The 22,954-nt window shown below is 40.4% G+C and overlaps 1 protein-coding gene across 1 annotated transcript in view; it reads right to left on the bottom strand.

Annotated features, from left to right (window-relative positions):
* Positions 1 to 19,008, bottom strand: part of LOC101851095 (aspartyl/asparaginyl beta-hydroxylase) — a gene marked incomplete in the record, with an annotated part of 32,656 nt that extends 13,648 nt beyond the window's left edge. Inside the window, 5 exon segments of the mRNA XM_013090214.2 lie at positions 2,027 to 2,264; positions 4,106 to 5,805; positions 6,959 to 7,110; positions 9,261 to 9,420; positions 18,831 to 19,008. Coding sequence (XP_012945668.1) covers positions 2,027 to 2,264; positions 4,106 to 5,805; positions 6,959 to 7,110; positions 9,261 to 9,420; positions 18,831 to 18,870 — 2,290 coding nt within the window.
* Between the last annotated feature and the right edge of the window lie 3,946 nt (positions 19,009 to 22,954).

Genomic DNA, 22,954 nt, shown 5'->3' with positions numbered 1-22,954 from the left:
TGTTTGTTTTGGGTTTTATTGAGAGGGGGGGGGGCAGAGTGAAAAAAAATAACAGAGGCAAAAAGACAGAGACAGAGAGAGAAAGAGATAGAGAAGAGACGTAGAGGCAATGACAGAGAGGTAGAGAGAGGAATAAAGATAGATGAATAGACATAGGGAGAGGGGGTAGAGAGAGAAAAGACAGCGGCTGACAGAGAGAGAGAGAGAGAGAGAGAGAGAGAGAGAGAGAGAGAGAGAGTGGGCAGTACTGGTCCACAGCATGCCTGTGAAAGCTGTATTGGCTGGACAGCCGGACACTGGACGTGAGAAGGGGGCAGGAAAAGAGAAGGACGGAGTGAGGAGGGAGGGGAAAGTGGCGGGGAGAGGAGGAGAGAGGGGGAAAGGGAGGGGAGGGGGTTCTGACGAGGCGTGGTGGGGAAGGAAGGAAGGAAGGAAGAAAGGGTATGAGGAGGAGAGAGTTTTGGTGAAGGAGGACGGCATAGAGGCGAAAGAGGAGAGGAGAAGGATGAGAAGGAGTGGGGAGGAGGTAGAGGAGGAGGAGGAGGAGGAGGACGAGTGTAAGGGTGGGAGGGTGGCGGAGAGAGAGGGAGGGAGGGAGGGGAGGGGAGAGTGGTGGTGGTGGAGGAAGGCTAGCCGAGAGGAGAACGAACATTGATCGTAGGGATAGTTCAGCGGGAATAATGATATGGCTTTGGCCCGAGTAGAAAGTATTGATCGGTTTTTAAAATATTGTGGTCAAGCCCTCAAGTACCAGACTTAATGAGGGTCCAGCAAGGGGCTCATTTCCTTGTCATAGAGATAATGATTTGCATAATGGCGGGCTGCCTCTTGGGGCCCCCCTCTGAGGCTTGTATAAGTTTAACATTTCTCATTATTTTTGCTTTGGTAATGCTTGAGAAGTTCTCGCTGTTTGTAATTACAGTTGTTTATGCTTTAGGTAGCCACAATGGACAGGCCGTGATACAAAGTCTAGACAGGTCCTTGTTTAGAGAGCGAGATGGGAGAAAAGGGGAGGGAAATGGGTGGAAAACGGACGGAAAGGGGGAAAAGGAAGAAAAGGGGAAAATGGGGGAAAAGGGGAGGAAAAGATGGTGGAGAAGAGAAAAAGGTGAACGAGGGGGAGGGGGTCGGGGAAAAGGGGGTTAGGGAGGGAGGGAGGGGGAAGTTTAGTTTTTGTCTTAGTAAAGGTTTTACGGTGCTTGCAACTGCGTAAGGTCGTATGAGCGCCAGAAGATTAGAAGTGTTACAAGAGAGTAACAAACATAAAAAAGAAGAAGGGGGAGATAAGGACAATAGACGTTTGATAGGAAAGAAGAAGCACACCACACCAGAGCACCCACCAACCACTCATGGTGGGGGAAGGGGAAATCGAAAAACTTTTGTTTGTTTTTGTTTATTGGAGTCAAGAGAGGGGAAGCGACGTGATAATGTGTTTGTTTGTTTATAGGAATAAAGAGAGCCATGACTGTTTACTCTTCGTTTATTAGAATAAAGAGAGGCACAGCGACATGATGTTTAGTTGTAGTCAGTGTTTACTGCACTTGCAACACAATAAAGTCATATAAGTGCCGAAGATTAGAGGTGTCACCCTCAAACACACACAACAAAGGGCACACACACACACACACCTCTGAACTGCTTGCGGCCGGCCAGCTTGACCAAGTCATGGGGGACGTCTGGCAGCACAAGGTTGCACACACACACACTAACATACACACACGCGCACACACACACCCTCCCCCCCACACCCACACACACCTCTAAACTGCCAGTTTGCGGCCAGCCAGCTTGATCAGGTCGTGGGGGACGTCCAGCAGCACAAGGACGCACACACACACACACACACAAACACACACACACACACACCCACACACACCTCTAAAGTGCTGGCGGTCGGCCAGTTAGTGGCCAGCCAGCTTGATCAGGTCGTGAGGGACGTCCAGAGGCACAAGGACAACCCCCCCCACACACACACACATACACAACAAAGTGGACACACACACCCCACACACACCCACACACGCACCTCTAAACTGCTGGCGGTCAGCCAGTTTACGGCCAGCCAGCTTGATCAGGTCGTGGGGGACGTCCGGCAGCACAAGGACGCGGTTCAGGAACTCAATGGCCTGCTCCAGGTACTCGTTGCTCATGTACTTGAAGCCCAGCTTGTCCAGAGTCAAGGCCTTCCCGTAGTGACCCCGCGGGCTCGCGATGTTGTTGCGGAGGATGTCGTCGTAGACTCGGATAGCCTCCTCCAACTTGTCCTGTTCACCACGCCAAATGAGAGACATAATGCGTCACGACACGGTGGAAACAGGCACTCGTCAAAATAATGAAATCTGAAAAACCGGCAATTCTCAGCCAGTTTGGCAATATTTATCGAATTTTAGTATTTTGGCTAAATATTTTATATGTCTAATTAAAAACATATTTTGGTGTGGATTTTACAGAAAAACGTTGATTAAAGGCATAAATATTGCAAATTTTCTGTTCCCAAAGTCTCTCAATCTGTGTAAGTTGCCGAACTTTGGTGGCCATTTTCTTGCTAATTTTACCTCTGAAACTAGTCGATCCTCACCTCGTTCAATCGCAAATATCTTGACTTCTATTCAAGAGGGATGAATATTTCTTTCATCGAAAGCAAGACAAATGAAAAGGCTTTAAGCTGATACCAATAACTCTATATGCCCAGAAATTGACGAGCCTCTGATTCCATCGCGTGTCATGACACAGTGGAATCAGGTGCTCATCAAATTTTGAGCATGTTGAGTTAATGGTATCATGTGAAAGATGATTTATTTGCCTTGCTTTCAACGAAATACCTATCCATTTATCTTGAGTAGAACTCAAGATATTTGCGACTGAAGAAACTGAGGTCGCCTGGTTTCAGTGGCGAAATTAGCGAGCAAAAGGCAGCCAAGTTAGGTTACTCTAATAACAAAAGAGTTTTTGAAAACTGAAAAATGACATATTTTGTGCCTTTAATCCTTGTTTTTCAGTAAAATTCACATGGAAATGTGTCTTTATATGGACATAAAAGAGGTTAAGCCAAAGAGTAAACATTCGATCAAAAGTTCCCAATTGGCGGGGAAAATGACTGTTTCTCCGATTTCCTTATTTTGACGAGCGCCTGATTTCATTTACTTTTTTGCTGCCTTATCGAAAGTCGTTTCATGTAAATTTATTCACTAACAGAATAAAAGCGTTTCTCTCATTGTTTTTATTTAGTCGTTTCAAGAAAATAAAGTCACAGACAAAGGCAAGATATTTTTTTTGTGTCTTTACTAATAAAATTAATTCACAGAAAAAGGGAAAAAGAAAAGTTCCTTCTATTGCCTTTAATATGTTATTTAACAGACATTACTTCCCAGACAAAGGAAACAGCATTTATTTCACAGCAATTTTTAAAAGTCGTTTCACAGACAAAGAAAAGCATTGAAAAAAAAAATAATTTTGTTTTACAAAATTTGTTTCTCCAAAATGAACACCACAATAGGCACCAATTTTTGCTATATATACATACTGCTGTATTGTGAAGTCCATCTAGGCAGATTAAGGGACTGAGTGGAAGAGATAAGGATGTTAGTAGCAGGACCCTTACTAAGCACAGCCAACAAAAACTGACAAAAGTGACATATAAAGAAATTATTAAAAATATAATGAAGGACTAAATAGTAGTGTTTCCCATTAACCCTTCCAGCCCGGGTCAGTTTTGTGCACTCCCTAACCCAAGTCCCAGCCAATACAGCAGTGTGTCAGATAAAGAGGCATGCATTATAAAAGTGAATCAGTATCTTTGTAATAAGGTTTAGACAATAACATATAACAAAGTTTAAATGTAAATGAACAAATAATATTATGAAAATTAAAGTTTAATTAGCTTCGCTAATTTCGAAAAATGCGAAGAAAATTCAGTACCCCCGAAACTGAGAATATATGCTCTTGGGACTGTGGGAGGTACAAGCGCTGCTGAAAATATATAAGCCCATGGGGCTGGAATGGTTAACACTTTTATCTAGATCTATATGACTAAGATGATAATCCTTCTTATCCCTAAAACTATTACTATTACCATTATCGTTATATTATCATTTTCTCTACTCACATCATTCATCAGCGTATCGGCACTGTCCAGTTTGGCAGCAATCTTCAGGTCCGCGTCGCTGGTGACCGAGGACAGCTGGTAGGTGGACCTTTCCAGGGGCGGGGGGTCGACGGGGGTCTCTTTCTGACCTTTTCCTTCCTTCTTCTCTACCTCCACGTTGGAGCCACCCGCCTCGTTTCCGCCGGTCGCTGCACCTGCTCCTTCTTTTGGGACCTCGGGTTGTTGGTCTTTCTGGTTTGGAGACTGCTTCGCTACTTTCCTGTTCTCCGTCTTTGGTGGTTCTTCTTTCTTTTCCCCTCCTTCCTTCTGCTGCTGTTGCTGCTCTCTGGCCGTTTTCGCAGCAGCTTCCTCCTCTTTCAATCTTGATGCCTCTTTCTGTTTCTCCGCTTCCTTCAACTGTTGTTCTTTTAAACGTTTCTCCTCGGCCTCCCTTTCTTTCTTTTCATTCTCTGCTTTCAGGCGAAGCTCCTCTGCTTTTTTTGCTTCTTCTTCCTTCAATTTCTGTTCCTTCTTCTTCCTTTCCTCTTCTTTTAGTCTTTGCTCCTCTTCCTTTTTCTTGGCTTCCTTCACTCTTTGCTCTTCCCTCTTCTTCTCCTCCTCTTGTTCTTTCAGCTTTTGTTCCTCTTGCTTTTTCTTCTCTTCCTCTTCTCTCAATTTCTGTTCTTTCCTTTTCCTTTCTTCCTCTTCTTTTAATCTCTGTTCTTCCCTCTTCTTCTTCTCCTCCTCTTCTTTCAATTTTTGTTCTTTTTTCCGTTTCTCTTCTTCTTCCTTCAATCTCTGTTCCTCCTTTCTCTTTGTCTCCTCTTCCTTGAGTCTTTGTTCTTCTTTCTTTTTCTTTTGTTCTTCTTCTTCTTTCAATCTCTGTTCTTCCCTTTTCTTCTTTTCCTCTTCTTCCTTCAACCGTTGTTCTTCTTTCTTTTTCTTTTCAGCTTCTTCTTTCAATCTTTGTTCTTCTTTCTTTCTCTTTTCTTCCTCTTCTTTCAATCTTTGTTCTTCTTTCTTTCTCTTTTCTTCCTCTTCTTTCAATCGTTGCTCTTCCCTTTTCTTCTTTTCCTCCTCTTCTTTCAATCTTTGTTCCTCTTTCTTTTTCTTTTCCGCCTCTTCCTTCAATCTTTGCTCTTCTTTTATCCTCTTCTCTTCCTCTTCTTTCAGCCTCTGTTCTTCCTTCTTCCTTTTCTCTTCCTCCTCCCTTAACCTCTGCTCCTCCTCCTTCTTCTTCTTCTTCTCTTCCTCCTCTCTCAATTTCTGCTGCTCCTCAGCTTTCTTTTGTTCGTCCGCTTGAGCGTTCTCCTGCTTGTCCGTCTTGGATGTCGCACGAACGTTAATGCTTTCCACCTTCGGCATCTCACCATCGGACGAGGCGAGGTCATCCTTCGGGGTATCTTTACTTTTCTTTATCGTGTTCTCGCTATCCCTCGAGGAATCTTTCTGCTGCTGCTGCGGCTGCTCATTCTGCTGCGAGCGACTGCTGTTCTCCTCCTCGTCGGCGTCTTCCCGTTTCTGACGAGACTGCTGCTCGGGTGTGGGTTCCTCTGTGGGAACGTTCGGCTGCGACTCTGACGACCACGCCTCCATCTGCTCAAGGACAAACTTTCGGAGCGCTGCAACCTGAGGCTCGACCAACTCCTGGAATGCCGAAACATGAGGATGCGCAAACTCTTGGAATGCCAAAAGTTGAGGCTGGACATACTCCTGGTACGCTGTTCGTGGGAAGCGGGAAGGCAGGGGGGATGGGGGGATGGGGGGTAGGGTTAAGTGCATTTGTTTTTCAAACGCTATTGTCTCAAACAGTAAAACTATATTCTTTTGCCTTAATTTTGATACACAATGACACACTTTCATCCTGTCAAAGTTACAGCGCACTGGTACATCACTGCCATTAAAAACCCTCTGTCAGGTACATAGTAAATGAAAAAAAAACCCATCAACAAGAACCCTGAAATGATTAAATCCATCAGATGCACAAAAAAATTAACGAACGACAAACAACACAAATTATCCAAAAGAACCCTACAAAGAATTTTTAAAAACAACAAAAGAACAACATAAAAATGATTTTAAAAAAGAACTCTAAAATGCTTAAATCCCTCAGGTACCCAGAAGTAAATTTTTTTAAAAACATCACAAGAAACCTAGTATTTTGAAAACCCCTATGGCATGCAAAGAATTTTTTTTTTTTTTTTAAGAACATAAAATAAACCTTAAAGTACCCAAACCTCTCTGGAATGCAGAGATAACAAACAACAACAAAAAAAGAAAAAAAGAAAACAAAAACCAAAAAAGCACAAAGCATCAAAGGGAACCCTAAAGTGCTAAAATCCCTCTGACACCCAAAGAATCCCCCCCCCCCACATTCATTAAAAATAAACCTTTGTGGCATACAAAGAGTTGACAATAAATTTTAAAAACCATCAAAAAGGACCCTCCCACAGCACACAAAGAATAATAATAATGATAAATTATAAATAGCATTTGTAATGCATAGCGCATACCCCTGCTCTACAGCAAGCTCAATGCACTTTACACAATATTTTTACCCCAGCAGACCACAGAACACTCAGTAACATTTTTAGTTCCCTGGGAAGCATACAGTGCAAGCAGCTGATTAGGTGCTCAGACACTAACAAACTGACAAGATCTTTCACTGTCTATAGCTGGGTACTCATTCCCACCTGGGTGAAGGGAGGAAAGTTCGTATAAAGTACCTTTACCAAGGACACAACGTCGGGCCCCTGAGATGGGCTTCAAACCCACGAGTCAGAGAGTAAACAATTTTTTTTTAAAATCCATTTTTTTAAAAAAATTCATTATAAAACAATTTTTAATAAACCCCTAAAGCGCCGGCTCGCTCACCTTCCAGCTGCTGGATCTCCTGAGAGAACATGACACTTGGGACAACTACGGCGACGCTGACGATGACCACAAACAGCCAGCACCAGCCGCACGACGATGAGGATGACGATGATGATGAAGCTGCTGCCTTTCTGCCTTTCTCTGGGCTGGATCTGTGAGGACAAACAAAAAGGAGTTATAATTAATTCCGTAAAAGTTGAAAGAAGAAAAAAAAGAGTGGATTTGTGCAAATAAACAAAAAGAGGAGTTATAACTAATTCCGTTACTGTGGAGAAAAAAAAGTGGATCTGTGAGAACACACAAAAAGGTGTTATAATTCCTTCACTGTTGAAAAAAAAAAAAAAAGAGTGGATCTGTAAGGACAAACAAAAAAGAGTTATTATTCCTACAATGTCTCACGAAAAAAGAGTATCTTCGTTCCACCTCATTTTGTTGGATCATTTAAAAAGTGATTGGGAGTCACTTATATATATTTTATGAGTGATTATAACAATTTTTATTGTGCCTGTTTTTATAAATTGGTGTTTATGACAATAAATAACAAACAACATTTGTATAGCGCATTATCCAGCTCTACAGCAAGCTCTATGCACTTTACACTATATTATTACCCCAGCAGACCACATAGGACACTCTTATGCCCTATAGGCAGACCACTGGGGAACAGCAGGGGCTCTCTTGGTCTTGGGGTTTAGGTGTTCGCCTCTCAATCAATAGGGCCTGGGTCTGAATCCGGATTGAATCCCGATAACGATGGGAAAATTTCTTCTCTAAAAAGTTCTCTCTTTTCATATCCTTTCTTTTGCCCCCACCCCCTAACCTCCTTTTCCCCCACCTCGCTGGGGTCCTGACTCTTTCTGCAGCCTTTCTACTGCTACTCCTTGGCTCCTTCTTCCTGCTGTCTTTAATCCACATTCCTGATTTTATGGTAGGACAGATTTGCACCTAGCCTTCTCGGACAAGGGTGAAAAATCTTGGAGGTCCCGTGTGCAAGTTAAAGATCTATTGGTAGTCTAAAATCGATCAGAGTAGGCTTCAGCCGCCACCCGCACAAAATTCAAAATTTTCTACCAACCGAAAATGGTTGGTGTGTCCCGCGTGCTCATCCTCATATGACCTTATGCAGTTGCAAGAGCTGTAAATACACTTACCAAAAAACCCCCCCAAAAAACACAAAAAAAACCTGGGCTGTCACACAACACAATTCCACATACCGCAGTCAAAAAGTATCAAATGAGTATCATTTTTGCAAAAAGTTATTGATTCCAATTTAAAAAAATAAATTTAGCAACTGATTCCACCAACCACACATCATACTCTATGATGGCCCACATTTGGCCCCTGTGCCTTAATAAATTTACTTTACCTACACCTAATCTACATAATGTCAAGCGTATAACATGTTTATCTATATATGCCTGCAATCCTTTTTATTATGTCTTATTTCCTGATTTGATGGCGTATATTTAAAAATTTGCATTAAAAAATGTGCCATCATGGTAAAAAATGGTATAGGTTTAATAGCCCTATCAACACTGTTAGGTTATTTAAGAGGTGGGACCTCCACGTTTTAACGTCCATCTCTAAAAGGACTGGGAAATTTGTGTAAAATGCCTTTCCCAAGGACACAACATCGGACCGAGCTGAGGCTCGAACCAAGAACCCGCAATTCCACGATTCCGAGTCCGGTAGCCTAACCACTAGGCCACCGACGCCACCTCCCAACACAGTAGTAATAAAAATTGTTGTAGTACTATAATAGTTGTAAAGCGCATAGAGCATGTTGTGCAGCTGTAGAGTGTGGATATGCCCTGTATAAATGCAATTATTATTATTATCATTGTTATTATTACTATTATTATTATATTATTATTATATTATTACATTACTATTAATATCATTAACAATCATTATACTTCTAGAAAAACAGAACAGGAAAATAAAAACTGTTTAGAAGCTGATGCTGATGATGCTGATAATGACGACAATGAACCCTTAACCTATAACTACTTTCAGTCATTTGCCAACTAAGAATTACAAAGTTCCATCTGCTCAATACCTAGTTTTGGAGAAATTTGACGTCAAGATTTTTGAGTTTCACAATTATGTCAAAGTTTTTTCGAATGTAATTCTTTGAATATCTTGATAACGACTTCGAATATTCTTACGATTTTGAAACAGCAGATAGAGCATTTGCTTTCTGACACTCATGGTCTTAGTAACTCAAAAACAGTAAAAAAAAATTTTTTTAAATAGTCGGATAGAACTTTGTGACTCTGAGGTAGCGAATTCCCCAACTCACCTGGCCTTCCCTGAATGCTGCACTGCCAGCTTCTTCTGTGCTAGGGGTGCCTTAGAGCTCTGCCCTCCCCCGGCAACAGCCAACTTTTTTTTCTGTTGCTGCTGCTGCTGCTGCTGAGCGCCATTCTGCGCAGACTTCTCACCCTGGGACGGAGGGCTGGCTGAATTCATGAGAAAAAAAACAACCAAACCCTTTCAGATTAGTTTAAGTGAGAGTTTTCAGGCAGTTGCAACACTAATAAGTTATACATAGGCACTGAAGATTAAAGGTGTTAACTAATAGGTCAAATATTTAAGTGCAGAAGTTTAAAGTGTTAACTAATAGGTCATATAATATAAGTGCTGAAGATTAAAGGTGTTAAGTAATAGGTCATACATAAGTGTTGAAGATTGGAGATGTTAACTACAAAGTAACGCACAACGAAAAGGAGGCGGAGAGATAATGACAATAGACATTCGATCAGATCGAAGGAGCAAACACAATCAGTTTTTAGTTTTTAGTAGAAGTTTCAACAGTAGCAACAGCATAAGGTCACATGAGCGTCAAGGGGTGGATGTCAACAGAGAAGTTCAAACGGGGAATCAGGCTCACTCTGCTCACCTCTCTAGCCTCAACAGCACAAAGTCTCCTTCAACTATCAAGGCAACCCAGAAATAGCAGTTCAAAAGAGAGTGACAAACATACAAAAGAAGTAGAAGAAAATGACAACAGTAAGGATGAGGAAAGAAAAAGCTGCAGTTCCCCCTATGTTGTAAGTTCAGTCCTATAAATTTCTACCTAAATTCCAGACAAGACCTGCACTTTTTTCTTTACATCCAGGGCTAAATTCATTCTCTAATTTTTCTGCCTCAAATAAAAAATGAATTGCGAATCAAACTTTTAAAAAGCCATTTCTTATTATTTGGTAGTTGTTGACTTTTTTTAAAAAGAAGCATACCCATATATAACAATGTTCATTTAAAGACAGGAAAAAGGAAGAAAGTCATACAGACAGACAACAACAACAGAAGGAAATTTAAAAAGTAGGACCTGTCACCTACCAGTGGCACCTTCCAACCACCTCACCATTTCTTAGAAACTATAAAGTCTTTGGTTGTTGTTTTTTAAAGTGAATAAACTACACAAAAGACAGATTCTATTTCTTTTCTTTCTATTTGCTACTTAGGTGGGCCTGTCTCATCTTCCTAAAGCACTTAACAGTTGTTTCTTTGTGTAATCCTTCCTTCTCTTAAATTAAAAAATCCCCAAAATCCAGCAGATTCACTCACCTGACCTCAGCTCCATTTCCCTAAATATTTTTTTGGGGAAAAAAAATCGCCCTTTCTTCTCTAGTTGTAATCAGAAATAAATTTTTAAAACTTGTTTCAAGTGCAATCAACAGAATGTTATGTGTTTCACTAAGCTGATCTGAGCGCACCGTTTACCTACTGATCTGATTTTTAGCTATGAGAGTTCATGTGCAGCTGAAAACTATCAGTATCAGTGAGCACTTCTATTTCCTACTCCTCACAAGACTGTAGCATTCAGAATCAATGCTTCTTTTTACAATATATATATTTGGTTCATTCTGTGCAGTCTCAAAGAACCACTTTGCTAAAGGTAATCCCCACAGGAATATAACGACAGACACCAGTGCACCACACACCAAACCCAAGACATTCACAAAAGGTGACTACTGAAGTTAAGTACAGTAGACCCATCTCCCTTCCCATCACATTCCACTTCATTAGCAAACTTCAGAGTAATTACCCCACTCTCCCCTCCCCTCCCCCCCCCACCCACTATCCTTTTCTTAATCATCCATCAATAAACTTGAATAATGAGAACTCCCCCCCCCCCCACCTCCAATCCCTAATCTTCCCTCTTCACTTTTACCCAATCTCAGCACAACAGTCCCCTCTCTACCACCACCTATTTTCCTTTCATCACCAAGTTTTAAGTGCAGCGTATTCCCCAACCCCCAACCGTTTTTGGGTTGTTGTTTTTTTTTTCTCCAATCCTCTATCACTTGCGGTCTTAATCTTCTATCATTTATGATGCCCTCAAGACAATGTTGCAGCGAGAATTGCGTGCCTGAGGGCATCATGCGAGTTTACGAGAGACAGCCCCTGAGCTGCAGGATCAATAACAACAAACAAGAAAGGGGTCGTTCAAAACGCCCGTGCTGCACCTCACACTGTTCCTTCTCCAGTCAACAGATCATGCATTTTTAATGAGCCCAAAATCAATTACAATCAATTTAAGTCCCCGGTTGAGGGCATTCATTTTTCAATTCTTACCCCCTGCGTGTGTCAATCAATGGTGCTTACCTTTTCACAGTAAAAAATTTAACATCTGTTTTAAATAATTGATTTCACCCTGCACGTGTCTTTTGAAAATAAATTCTGACCTCTTAGCCCCTTTTAACCGCAGACTCTAAGAGTCAATTACTCACAGTCCTGCTTCTACATTTACAAAACAAGTCTTTTCATGATGACATCGGGGCTAAACAGTCAATAATTATTTTTGCTTTACTATTCTGTCCTGTAACTACATTAACAAATAGTTCCCATACAAAACATACACAAATGAGGGTTGTTTTTACCAGTTCTCAGAAAAATCGATCAAACGATTGAAAGTGTCTCTGCTAATAATTTTGTAAACATATTTAACCCAAAAAAAAAACTTTGGAAGAATGTTTTAACAATCACAATAAAGTGGAATGTCAAGGTGAAATATAGTAACAGTACCATCCCTGCCCAATACATTTGGGCAATTTTTTTAGGTATTTTTTTTCCCCGAAAATTTCTCTGCTAGACTGCTCAAACTCAGTGTCAATTAGTTTTTTACAGGTACTGGGACTGCAACTGAGATAACAAATTTGCTCTGCTGTTTTCTAACAAAATTTACAGAAAACTGTAATTAACCAAGAAAGGATATTTTCCTATAGATGTGTAAATTAAATAATGGGTTTTTTTTGCAATTGTTTTACGGTGCTCGAAACTGCATTAGGTCAAATGAGCATGAGGGACACTTTAAACATTTTCCGTTAATATGAAATGTTGAATTGTGCGCGGGAAGCGGCCGAAGCCAACTCTTATCAGTTTTTGACCATGAAGGGGTCTTTAACGTGCCCAACTTGCACACGTGACCTCTGAGATTTTTCACTCTTATCCGAGAAGACTAGCTGTAGATCTTTTCTCCCATAAGATCAGGGGTGTGGCTGAAAGACAGCAGTAAGAATGAGCCAAAGATTAGCAGTAGAATGGCTGCAGAAAGAGTCAGGAGCCCAGAGGAGGGGACAAACGAGGTGAGGGGGTGGGGGTACAAAGTGGAGACGAAAGAAGACGACAGACCATTGTTAGAGAGCAGGAAAGGATGTGAAAGGAGAACATTTTAAATAAGAAAATTTTCCTTTGCTATCCGGATTTGAACCTGGGACCTATTGAATGAGAGGCGAACACCTTAACCTCTAGGCCATGAGAGACTCTGAATAATACAATACAGTTGGTTGTACAATAAGGAGTAAACCTAACCTACACTAATATTGGTCTCAACACAACCAGCCGGCCGCCTACTCAAAGTTGAAGCAGTAAAAATCCATATATATATATACACAGTTACACATATTAATAATATATATTCATTTTCCATTCTTTACGAGTATTTCCAGTGTAACACCTCTTGCAGCATCATGCATTAAATTTTTAAAAAGAAGTAGGCTCAGTCATCAATATAAAGTAGTCCTGACTCAGCCGTAACAGATGGGCCTTTGTGATTAATTTTTCACCTTTCCATTTCATTTTACACAAGGTGCAATGAGTATGGGATTATGCCATTATATAAAGGGCAGCCTGACACTTCGTGAGCTGTCTGTCTTTCAAATGTTATATCAAACCATTATGCTATTCTAACCCCCAGTGGACACAGCCAATCAATTTAACTGAAACTGAATCCAGGTCAGCAAAATTTTCCTCCATGGAGGGTCAAAAGGTACTGTATATAAATATAAGCAGAAAAGGACCAATTCAATTTGCAACTTTGAAAAATAAACACATTTGACCTTGAAGGTCACCTTGAAATTTAGTTGAATTTGGTCGAATTGTGCCAAAAAGGTAGCTGTTTTGTCTCTCCATCAGGACAAATCTGGTAGACCTCAACTCAATCTAATGTATTCGATTGGCAGCATGCACTCAGCATATCTGGATGAGGATGAGATGTGGGCCTACGCCAGGTCGCCTAAGACCAGCAATCATAAATTTTGAGCTGCAACTAATTTTACTTTGCCAAAAAAAACGTATTTTTTTATTCAGAAGGTGAATAATGGGTTTGTGAATTAACATCCAATTTATAATTAATTAATATAAGACCACAGAGGGAAAATTTTTTTGGCTTCGAATTTTTTAACATTCTGAATCGAGAGAGAGAGAGAGAGAGAGAGAGCAAAACAAATTTGTCGACAAAAGTAGGGTTGCAATTGCCAATACACACTGCAAATTTCACTTTCGTAATTGAAACATTTATTTCTCATTTACCTCTTTCAGTAATTTGCAATTTCCACAGCAGGCTGTATAAAAAGTAATTTTTGCTTTAAACTTATTCGGCTCGACACTCGGCTTGTTTTATGCTAACTGCTTTATCAGTCACAGAACAGACAAAAGAATAAATCAGCACACATAAATATAATGACTGCATGTGCTCTACGCTAGGCTAGAGAAGTGAGAAAGCTCAAATTCAAATTACAAAATCGTGAAATAAAAAGCACACCTAATGTCATGTGCCCATGTGTCAGGCCTAGCCTAGCCAATGTGAAAATAATATATAGGCCTATAGCTAACACAGACAATAGGATAGGGCATGATTAACCAAAGGTTTCCTGACAGACATGTAGGCCTACACAATTCCTTGCTTTAGTTATAGTAGGAGTTTAGTATTAGTAAGTGTTTTAAAGCACTTGCAACACAATAAGGTCATATAAGAGCGAAGATTAGAGGTGGTACAAGAGAGTAACAAACACAACAAAAAGTGAACGCAGGGAGAAACAGACGATAGATTTTTTATAGGAAAGAAGGAGCAAACCACACCAGAGCACCCACAAACCACCCACCACGATACGTTGTCCTGGTACCAATATACATCGGAAACCATACATAACAGGCCCGGTAATAACAGGGATGTTTAAAATCCCCGTTTTTTCCTACTCTTTGTCTCTATTAAAAGTAATCGGCGATAGCGGCCTCATCGCAACCCAACCGGTGATAGCAGGGACAAAGGCTCGTCAACAATGTGTAAAAAGTAAGAGAGAGAGAGAGAGAGAGAGAGAGAGAGAGAGAGAGAGAGAGAGAGAGAGAGAGAGAGAGAGAGAGAGAGAGAGAGAGAGAGAGAGAGAGAGAGAGAGAGAGAGAGAGAGAGTAACGAAGTGATGGAGCAAGCCCACGCAAGCCATGCCACTGCGAGCATACGCAGCGTGTGAAGCGAGAGAGGGCTACAGTGTGCTGCAGACCTCGATCTAGCCCGAAACCAAGCAACACGCGCGACTAATGTCACCAACGATGTCAAGCGCAATAGAAAATGCCTTTCAATTGACAAAAAATACAAAATAATCCAGGCTGTTGACAAAAAGCAGGCTCCACTGGCAGAGATTTGTCATCAGTTCGACATTCCACCAGGGTCGATTCACACCATTATCAAGGATAGAAAGAAGATAGTGGCAGCATACTCCAATGGAAAGTTTGCTCTGGATCGAGAGAAGATGAGACTACCTGATGCAGAGGCTGTGGACCAAGCTCTTCTGATGTGGTTTAAGGAGGCAAGGAGAAAGTTGGTGCCAAAACCCCTGTCCGTGGGTACTTGTGAAAAAGGAAACTACCCATGAATAATAAGTACAGCTGGATTAGTCCACAAATGCTTACTTTCCTTGCATTTCTGATTTAACAGGGATCGGATATAACAGGACATTTTCTCTACTCCCACCATCCCTGTTATATCAGGTTTCCACTGTATGCTATTCATAATCCATACGCTTTTTGTGTGTGATAAATGTAGGCAAACTACCACATGTAGTGCAGATGATTCTCTAGTCCACAATCAATGTCACAAGTGTTTTGGTTTCTCTGTTCTTTCTTCTGTTTCGCATGCTTAACAAAATTTGATGATTAGCTTAGAAAGAGGCTACTTACGGGTTGCTAAAGCAGAATTTAATATAAGATGCCACCCTCGAATTGTTAACAGTTAAGAAATAAGGGGGTAATCCGGTTTTGGCCCCAACGATAACGTTGGAGTGTGGGTTTTGACTCCACCGACGATTACTTCAGGTTCTAAACGATTACTGTTCGACCCGCATGTCAATATGGCAGATTTCACTGTAAGGGTGTGAGAGACAGAACGGGGTTGTTTTTTTTTTTTAATCTTCCTGTTGTACTGTTTGGTGTTCAATTAGCGTTGTTTTGTTTGTTTATGAGCCCAATAATCATGAAAATAAAAAACAAGTGTTGATTTTGTTTATTTTGTTTGTTATTTTGCATAACAGTGTCACGGACGTAAGGATTTCAACTTAGTGCATTTCCCAACGTTCGCGAGTCTGACAATTTTCTTTTTAAATGGTCTATTATGCTAGATTTTCTCCAAAAATGGCTAGAACACGCAAGAAATACATTTTTCTAATGTAATAAGAGAAAAAAAGAGAAATCTTACATCGGTTTGAAACGGGAAGGAACAGAGCAAAATGGTGGTCGAAAATCGCGGGAGCAAGTCCGACATTTTGACCTGACGAGAAGTGCCAAATTTACTTCCAAAAGCGAAATGAATGTAAGTTATTATGCTCCGACTACGCGATGCTCATTTTTACACCGATTTTAGCCGTAATTTGCGAAAATTGAAGAAATTATTAGTAGATTTGAGAGTTGTTTGTGATGCATCCCTCCCGCTGAGTCTCCGACATCTTACAGTCGAACTTGGCATTTCTCTGAGATTTACGGAAAATCCCAGGGACTTTCCGCAACGCGAAGGCTAAAAACTACTTCCGTTTGGCACCATTCTTTCATTCTTTAGCATCTCTTTCGAGGAGGTGGATGTTTTGTCTTGTTTTCCAAACATTTTCAGTACTAAGTCTCTTATGTCCAAAGCACACCAATGTCGGAATCCATTACAAATCCAACTCAATGATACGCGTTAATTTGTCATATCTATTTTGTTTATATCGATTAAAAGACTGCAACACAATGTGTCGCACGTGTAGGAAGTAAACAAATGACATCAGGGACAAAAATAGCAAGTTCTTCTGTAATTGTCTTGTTTGATGGCCAGTGAATGCTTTGAGTAGTCCAGATCGGTGCCCATGATGATTCCGTGGTCTTATATATATTAGGCTGTTCTGACGCTGAGAGACACTTTTTCAACTGATTTCTTGTTGTTTTTTTCCTTTTTCTTTTTATTTCCTTTTTCTATTGTTTATTTTTATTATTTTCATTTGTAGGGTACTTAATGATTTTTCTGGCCAGTGATTCGATAAAATGGATTATTATACCAAATTAAGTGATATTCATGGATTGTGTTGTTTGCACAAAGGTAAGGTTACATTTCATTAAATACCTTTTTTCACAAGCCTTTGCTCTCTCTCTACTAACATTTTAAATTTTCTCCTTCAAAGGCTTTTCCAATTTAATATAATGGATAACCCTTTGAAAAAGTTCAAAATCCTGACAAAAATTGGGAAAGTGGGAAACCTGTGGGTCCTCACTGTGAAATCAGATGCCATATAACTAAGATGTTCGATGTGCGGCGAGCGAGAGATATCAAACATAGTTGCAAAACATCAAATTGCGGTTATATTCAGGGGGGGCATGCATGCCCTCCTGAAACCCCCTATATTTTTATTAGGTCGGGGGGAAACCCCCCTTATTAAAATCAAATGAAATAATAATATTACTGCTCATTTTGTACTGAAAAATAGCAGCGCATCTCTCGCTCTATTTTGGATTATAAAACATTGATACAGAATATTTAAGTCAGTATCGATATCCAGTAATCTTGGGGCCAAAAACAGAGAATGCCAGAAATAAAAGGAGGAACTTTTTGGATACTCAATAGTTTTCTTTAAAAAACTTTTAAAATTCTGGGATTTTATTTACTTTATTTTGGCGCTTTTTTGGTAGTTCCCACAACCCAATTATTGTTCGTCTATTTTCTTGTTTCTGGAATATAATTGATTTGAAACTTTACTGATATCGACTTATATCGAATATCTATTTGAAGAGATTTCGACTTATGAATCTCCTTTAGTACTAAATCTATACACATAAAAAAAAGAAAATTACTTGAATTAAACGCTTCTTTGTAACACAGTAAATGGCACGGAAAATGATTCACTTTCCAACTTGGCAATAGGCCCAATGCCATCAAAGAACAGTTGGCCAAATTGTACTTCCACTTCCCACCAAAACAACAATTGCGACAGTTTGGACGACAGCCAATTTCCCAGACGCACTTCATCATTGTGCAATTAACAACACTAGGCCTAGGTGTAGTGTTTAATTATGTAATTATGACAAATAATCGATTTACCTCAATCAAGTATTTTTACCTAGATCTACTAGATTCTACTAGAATACTAAATCAAGCTCAATTTTGCGAATTTCTAATAAAAAACAGGCCAAAATTAAAATAGGCCGGCTCTATTTCTCCGAACACTCGAGAAAATAAACTTGGACTTTATTTCTCCGAACGGTTTCCATTCTCGAGATTACGCTTTTAGTAGGCTACAGTTGTAATGGAACGTTTGTTCACGGCACAGAATTCTACAATTTTTCTGTTGTCACAGTGTAGAATTCTGTGTTTTATGGTGAACGCAAAATTTGGTGAACGCGCACCGGGTGAGAATAGCCACAAGACTCGCCTGCACTATTCTCACTCCGGGTGAGAATAGAGGTGGCCTTGGAGAAATAGAGGTCAAGTTTATTTTCCAGAGCCTTCGGAGAAATAAGGTAGTCACTTCGCTTAAAATAGGGGGGGGGGGGGGGCTACCGAAAAAGCGCCTTTATTTATATTACAAATCAAGAATATTTCAATTCACCACCGCTGCTTCTGGATTAAACAGTCTCAGGCAGGGTTAAGTCCACATAATACACTTAGAACATTGCACCACAATCATTATCATAATTAGTTATTTAGTGGGATAAGGCGATAAGGCATGATGCCACACGGGCATGAACTTGAAGAGTCCCATGGCATGGTCCACACCACGGGTCACACTGAGAGCAAGCACCTGAATGGGAATGGAATGACAGGCTGATAAAAAAAATTATCGGATGGAAGATGGAGAATGAGCATCATGCAAGGAAGCTCAGCAAACGGAAAGGAATCTTGTGGATATGAATGAGTTAGTTGAGAAACTCATTCCTGTTTTGTGCTAGAATCTAGATCTAGATACCTAGACTAGACTAGATCTAGATTCTAGATATTCTAGAATTCCAGTTCCAAGAAATAGAAGATTCTTATCCAGAATCTGAGTCTGAGAAACAGGCTAAAATGCTAAAAAGTTTATTTAGACAGAGATATCTAATCTAACTTTACTAAAACTAATCAAGATCTTACGTTTGTCTTTCTTCGCTGCACCTTTCTTATTCTTTGCCATCTTGGGTGTGTTGATCTATTCGAAAAACATGAAAGCAAACTTTTTCAATTCATGAAATAATAATTCGCCGGCAAGAACCTTGCGAACGGCGAAGTCAACTTTCGTTTACGTGTATTCCCCTTTTAACCCGGAAGTAAAATAGGAATAGGTCTCCGGTATCCGTCGCCGCTATCCAAATATAAACGATGTTCTCAGATTGTATCCACAATTTTAAAGGTACATAACATAGAACACGCCGGAGGGAGGGGGGGTATGTGTCTTGCGGCGCACGCAATATAAGGTCATGTTTTCATTAGTAAGAAATTTTCGATTTTTACCTGGGTGGCGGCCTAAGCCTACTCTTATCAATTTTGGATCACAATGGGATCTTTAACGTTCGCAACTTGCACACATGTCCTCCGAGATGTTTCACCCTTATTCGAGAAGCTTAGGTATCGGTCTTTCCTGCCATGAAGATCAGGGCTGCGGATGAAAGACAGCAGTAATTTAAGAAGAAGCCAAGAAGAAGCCGTAGAAAGTCTGCAGAAAGAGTCCGGAGCTCAGAGGAGGGGGCAAAGGAGGTTGTGAGGAGGTGTTAGCGAGCGCCACAAAACGCTTACCAAAAAAAAAAAGAAAGAAAATAAAGTATTATTCTCAGCCGCGCTCAAGTCGTCGTCTGTCCTAAGTTTCGGAAGGTACTGAATTTGCACATTTTTCGAAATAGAAGTAATTTTAAACCTAATTATCCCCTTTGGGTGTATAGGGCTCAAGCCTCCTCGACTGTGTGCTCAAGGTGACCGTACATATAACGTAGACGTGTCAGAGTCAGATGATGCAGAATATACTAAACTTTAAATTTGTAAGCTACATAAAGGGTTAGTGTAGGGCTTTTAACCTTCATTGCCTCCCATTCTCTACCCCAACCCCTCCTATCACTTCCATTCCCATCCCCACTCCCTTCATTCTCACACCCCTTCTCCCTCATTCCATTATCCTTCCGTTCCCCTCATTCCGTTCCCCAATTTCTCCTCCGAACCCTCACCCCATTGCCCACAATTAGCAGTACCGACGCCTCCGTTAATACGTCATTGGCTATGGTACTACCACTACCACTGCGCCGTGCACAAAAGGAGCACTCTAAATTATAACGTTTTGGTGGTGCTAGAACTGAAGTTCATTAGATTTAAAATATCATTATTATTAAAGATATAACAAGTTTGTTCCTTTTATGGACTTTGTTCATCTGCATACGCCATGCGTAATCACAGTAAATATTAATTCCAGTTGACTACTTTTTGCATTGTAAACCTTACACATGTTAGTTGAAGACAATCTATGCGATAATGTTATAATGTAAGCATCTGGTCTGCTTTCTATTTAATTGAATGGCCTTATTTCTGCACACTAAAGTGTCGTGTTTTTTTTTGGTGTGTTTTTTTGTTTCTTTGTTAGTTTTGCTTTTTTTGGTAGGGGGAGGGTTATTGTTTGCGTTTGTTTATTTGTTTAGTTGGTGGGGTTTTTTTTCTTTTTTGTTGTTTGTTTTGTTTATTTGTTTGTTTGTTTGTTTTTTGTTTGTTTTTTAGGAGGGGGGGGGGGTAATCACTAAAGGAGGAAGGTATTTTGGTTTTCTTGACTTAACCCAGCAAGTTTAAGTGGCTGAGGGGGTAAAATTAGGGTTTGGGAGTCTGCATGTTGGGGCGGGAAATGTTTTGTAAAAATAAAGGTCGTCTCCACGAGATCAGCTCGCTGTGAGGTTGAGAGTGCTTAATGGTAATTGGGCCGTCGGTGGAGAGGGGACTAAACTCCAAAAATCAAACTAAAAATTGGCCTTCAATTAATTATGTTCATTACTATAAACTTTAAACTATAAACTATAAGCTATAAAATATAATAAACTATAAACTACAAATAAAGATTTATGAAACGCAGGAATGCGCAGTTACTTGTATTATGTGTTATTATCTAAACCTCACAAGAAAGACACGACGTCACTATTTAGAATGCATGCCTTTTCTTAGGGAGTGCAGAAAAAGGGCTGGGGCATGAAGGGTAAACAAGGCTGAAAACGAATTTACACATTTTTAGATTAGATTTAACAAAAATGAATGGTCTGTTGAAGGAGTTGCTGCAAAGTCGTTGAGTGTTTGAGAGGGAGATAAATGGGAAAAAAAACAAGCCTTTATTGTTTTGTTCTTTTGTTGTGTTTATTCAACAAAAAACCCAAGTATATTCACAAAATATAAAAAAGTGTGATATCACAACACAAAAGGCACGCCTATTACAACAACAACCGTTACCAAAAGTAATCCCAAAACTGAATTTATTGTTGCTTTTTGCATAATTGTTTATCTATCCAGAAGAACAGAAATCCAGTCGAGTCTTTCGACTGCAACATTTATTTATTTGACAGCAGCAAAAGTGCATATCCCAAAATTGAACTATATTCTAATAGATTTTATAATTAATTTTTTTTTTGTGTGTGTGGTTTTTTTTTGGGGGGGGGGGTGTTTTGTTTTGTTCCACTCGTTGTTATCACCATTGTTATCGCTTTTTATTGTTTCTTTCAGATGACCAGAGGCTTCACAGCTGTTGTCAGTGTACCTCATTCTACGACAGTCAAGTATTGTACTTTGTCCCTACAGGTGGCCCACAGATGGAGCAGGGCCGGGCTCAGCGTGTTACGGAAACCTGTACAGAAGAAAATAAACTTTAAAATACAAACAAACAATGAAGCTGAATTTGAAGAACTAGGAAAAAAACCCCCAACCAACCAACCAAACAACCAACCAACCAACCAACCAACCAACCAACAAACCAACCAAACAACCAACCAACCAACCAACCAACCAAACAAACAAACAAACAAACAAACAAACAAACTAACTAACTAACTAACAAACAAACAAACAAACAAACAAACAAACAAACAAACAAACAAACAAACAAACAAACAAACAAACAAACGAACGAACAAACGAACGAACGAACTTAAAGACCAATGGTACCCATTTTATATAGGTGCTTAGATCTATACGCTTCTGTACACACAATTTAGACTATTCTACTAATTGGCAGGCTTTGATCATCCTATCTGCCAGGGCCAACACAAGCTCTAAAGGGATCCATCGTCCCTGTAGAAAGACCGATCGAGATGCTCAATAAAACTTCTCCCCACACGGGAATTGAACTCAGGTCTTCTGAGTGCGACGGCAAATTGTTCGATCAATGCCAGTCGCTCTTAATATTTATTATAATAATAACAATAATAGCAGCAACAACAACACGTTATTGTATAGCGCATGCCCCCGCTCGACTGCAAGCTCTATGCGCTGTACACAATATAAGCTTATAGCAGACCACGAAACACTCAGAAACATTCTCAGCTTCCCGGGAAGCATACAGTGCAAGCAGCACTAAACAAACTATGACAAAGTCTTTCACTGTCATAGCTGGATACCCATTCCCACCTGGGTGAAGGGGGCAAAATTTGGACACGACAAGGATACGACAACTTCTGGCCTCTGACGGGATTCCAACCCACGACCTTACGGTTGCGAGTCTGAGAGCCTAACCACTAGGCCACCGACGCTACCAAGTAGGCCTACATACTTGTGTACAGAGTATTGTAATACACATTTTTACAAACCTGAACGAAACGAAATGTGCTTGTCAATTAGAAATCGAAGTCATCGTCATCACCTCCTTGGGGCGGAGGGTTAGAGTGGAGAGCGAACTTTGAGAAAGCCATTCCATTGGCCCTAGTGAGAGAAAGGCGGAGCGATGGGCGGGGTTAGAGGGTAATACATGGTGATAGGAAGTTTGTGATTGGCTGTAATATATCGTGCGGCAGTCTGAAATGGATGTTCATTGGAGGAAACTGGGCGAGTGGGGGAAAGCGAGGAGAACGTTTGGTCGGCGAGGTGAGGATTTGTCCCAGAGTAGATCTAGGTCTTGTTGTACTGAAATTGGGTGGGTTAGTGTGTGTGTGTGTGTGTGTGTGTGTGTGTGTGTGTGTTTGTGTGTGCGTTTGTGTATGTGTGTTTGTGTGTGTGTTTGTTTGTGTGTGTTTGTGTGTGTGTGTTTGAGTGTGTGTGTGTGTGTGTGT

Source organism: Aplysia californica, unplaced genomic scaffold (assembly GCF_000002075.1).
Source record: "Aplysia californica isolate F4 #8 unplaced genomic scaffold, AplCal3.0 scaffold01179, whole genome shotgun sequence".
Taxonomy (NCBI): Eukaryota; Metazoa; Mollusca; class Gastropoda; order Aplysiida; family Aplysiidae; genus Aplysia; species Aplysia californica.
This window is presented reverse-complemented; position numbering and strand designations above follow the sequence as displayed.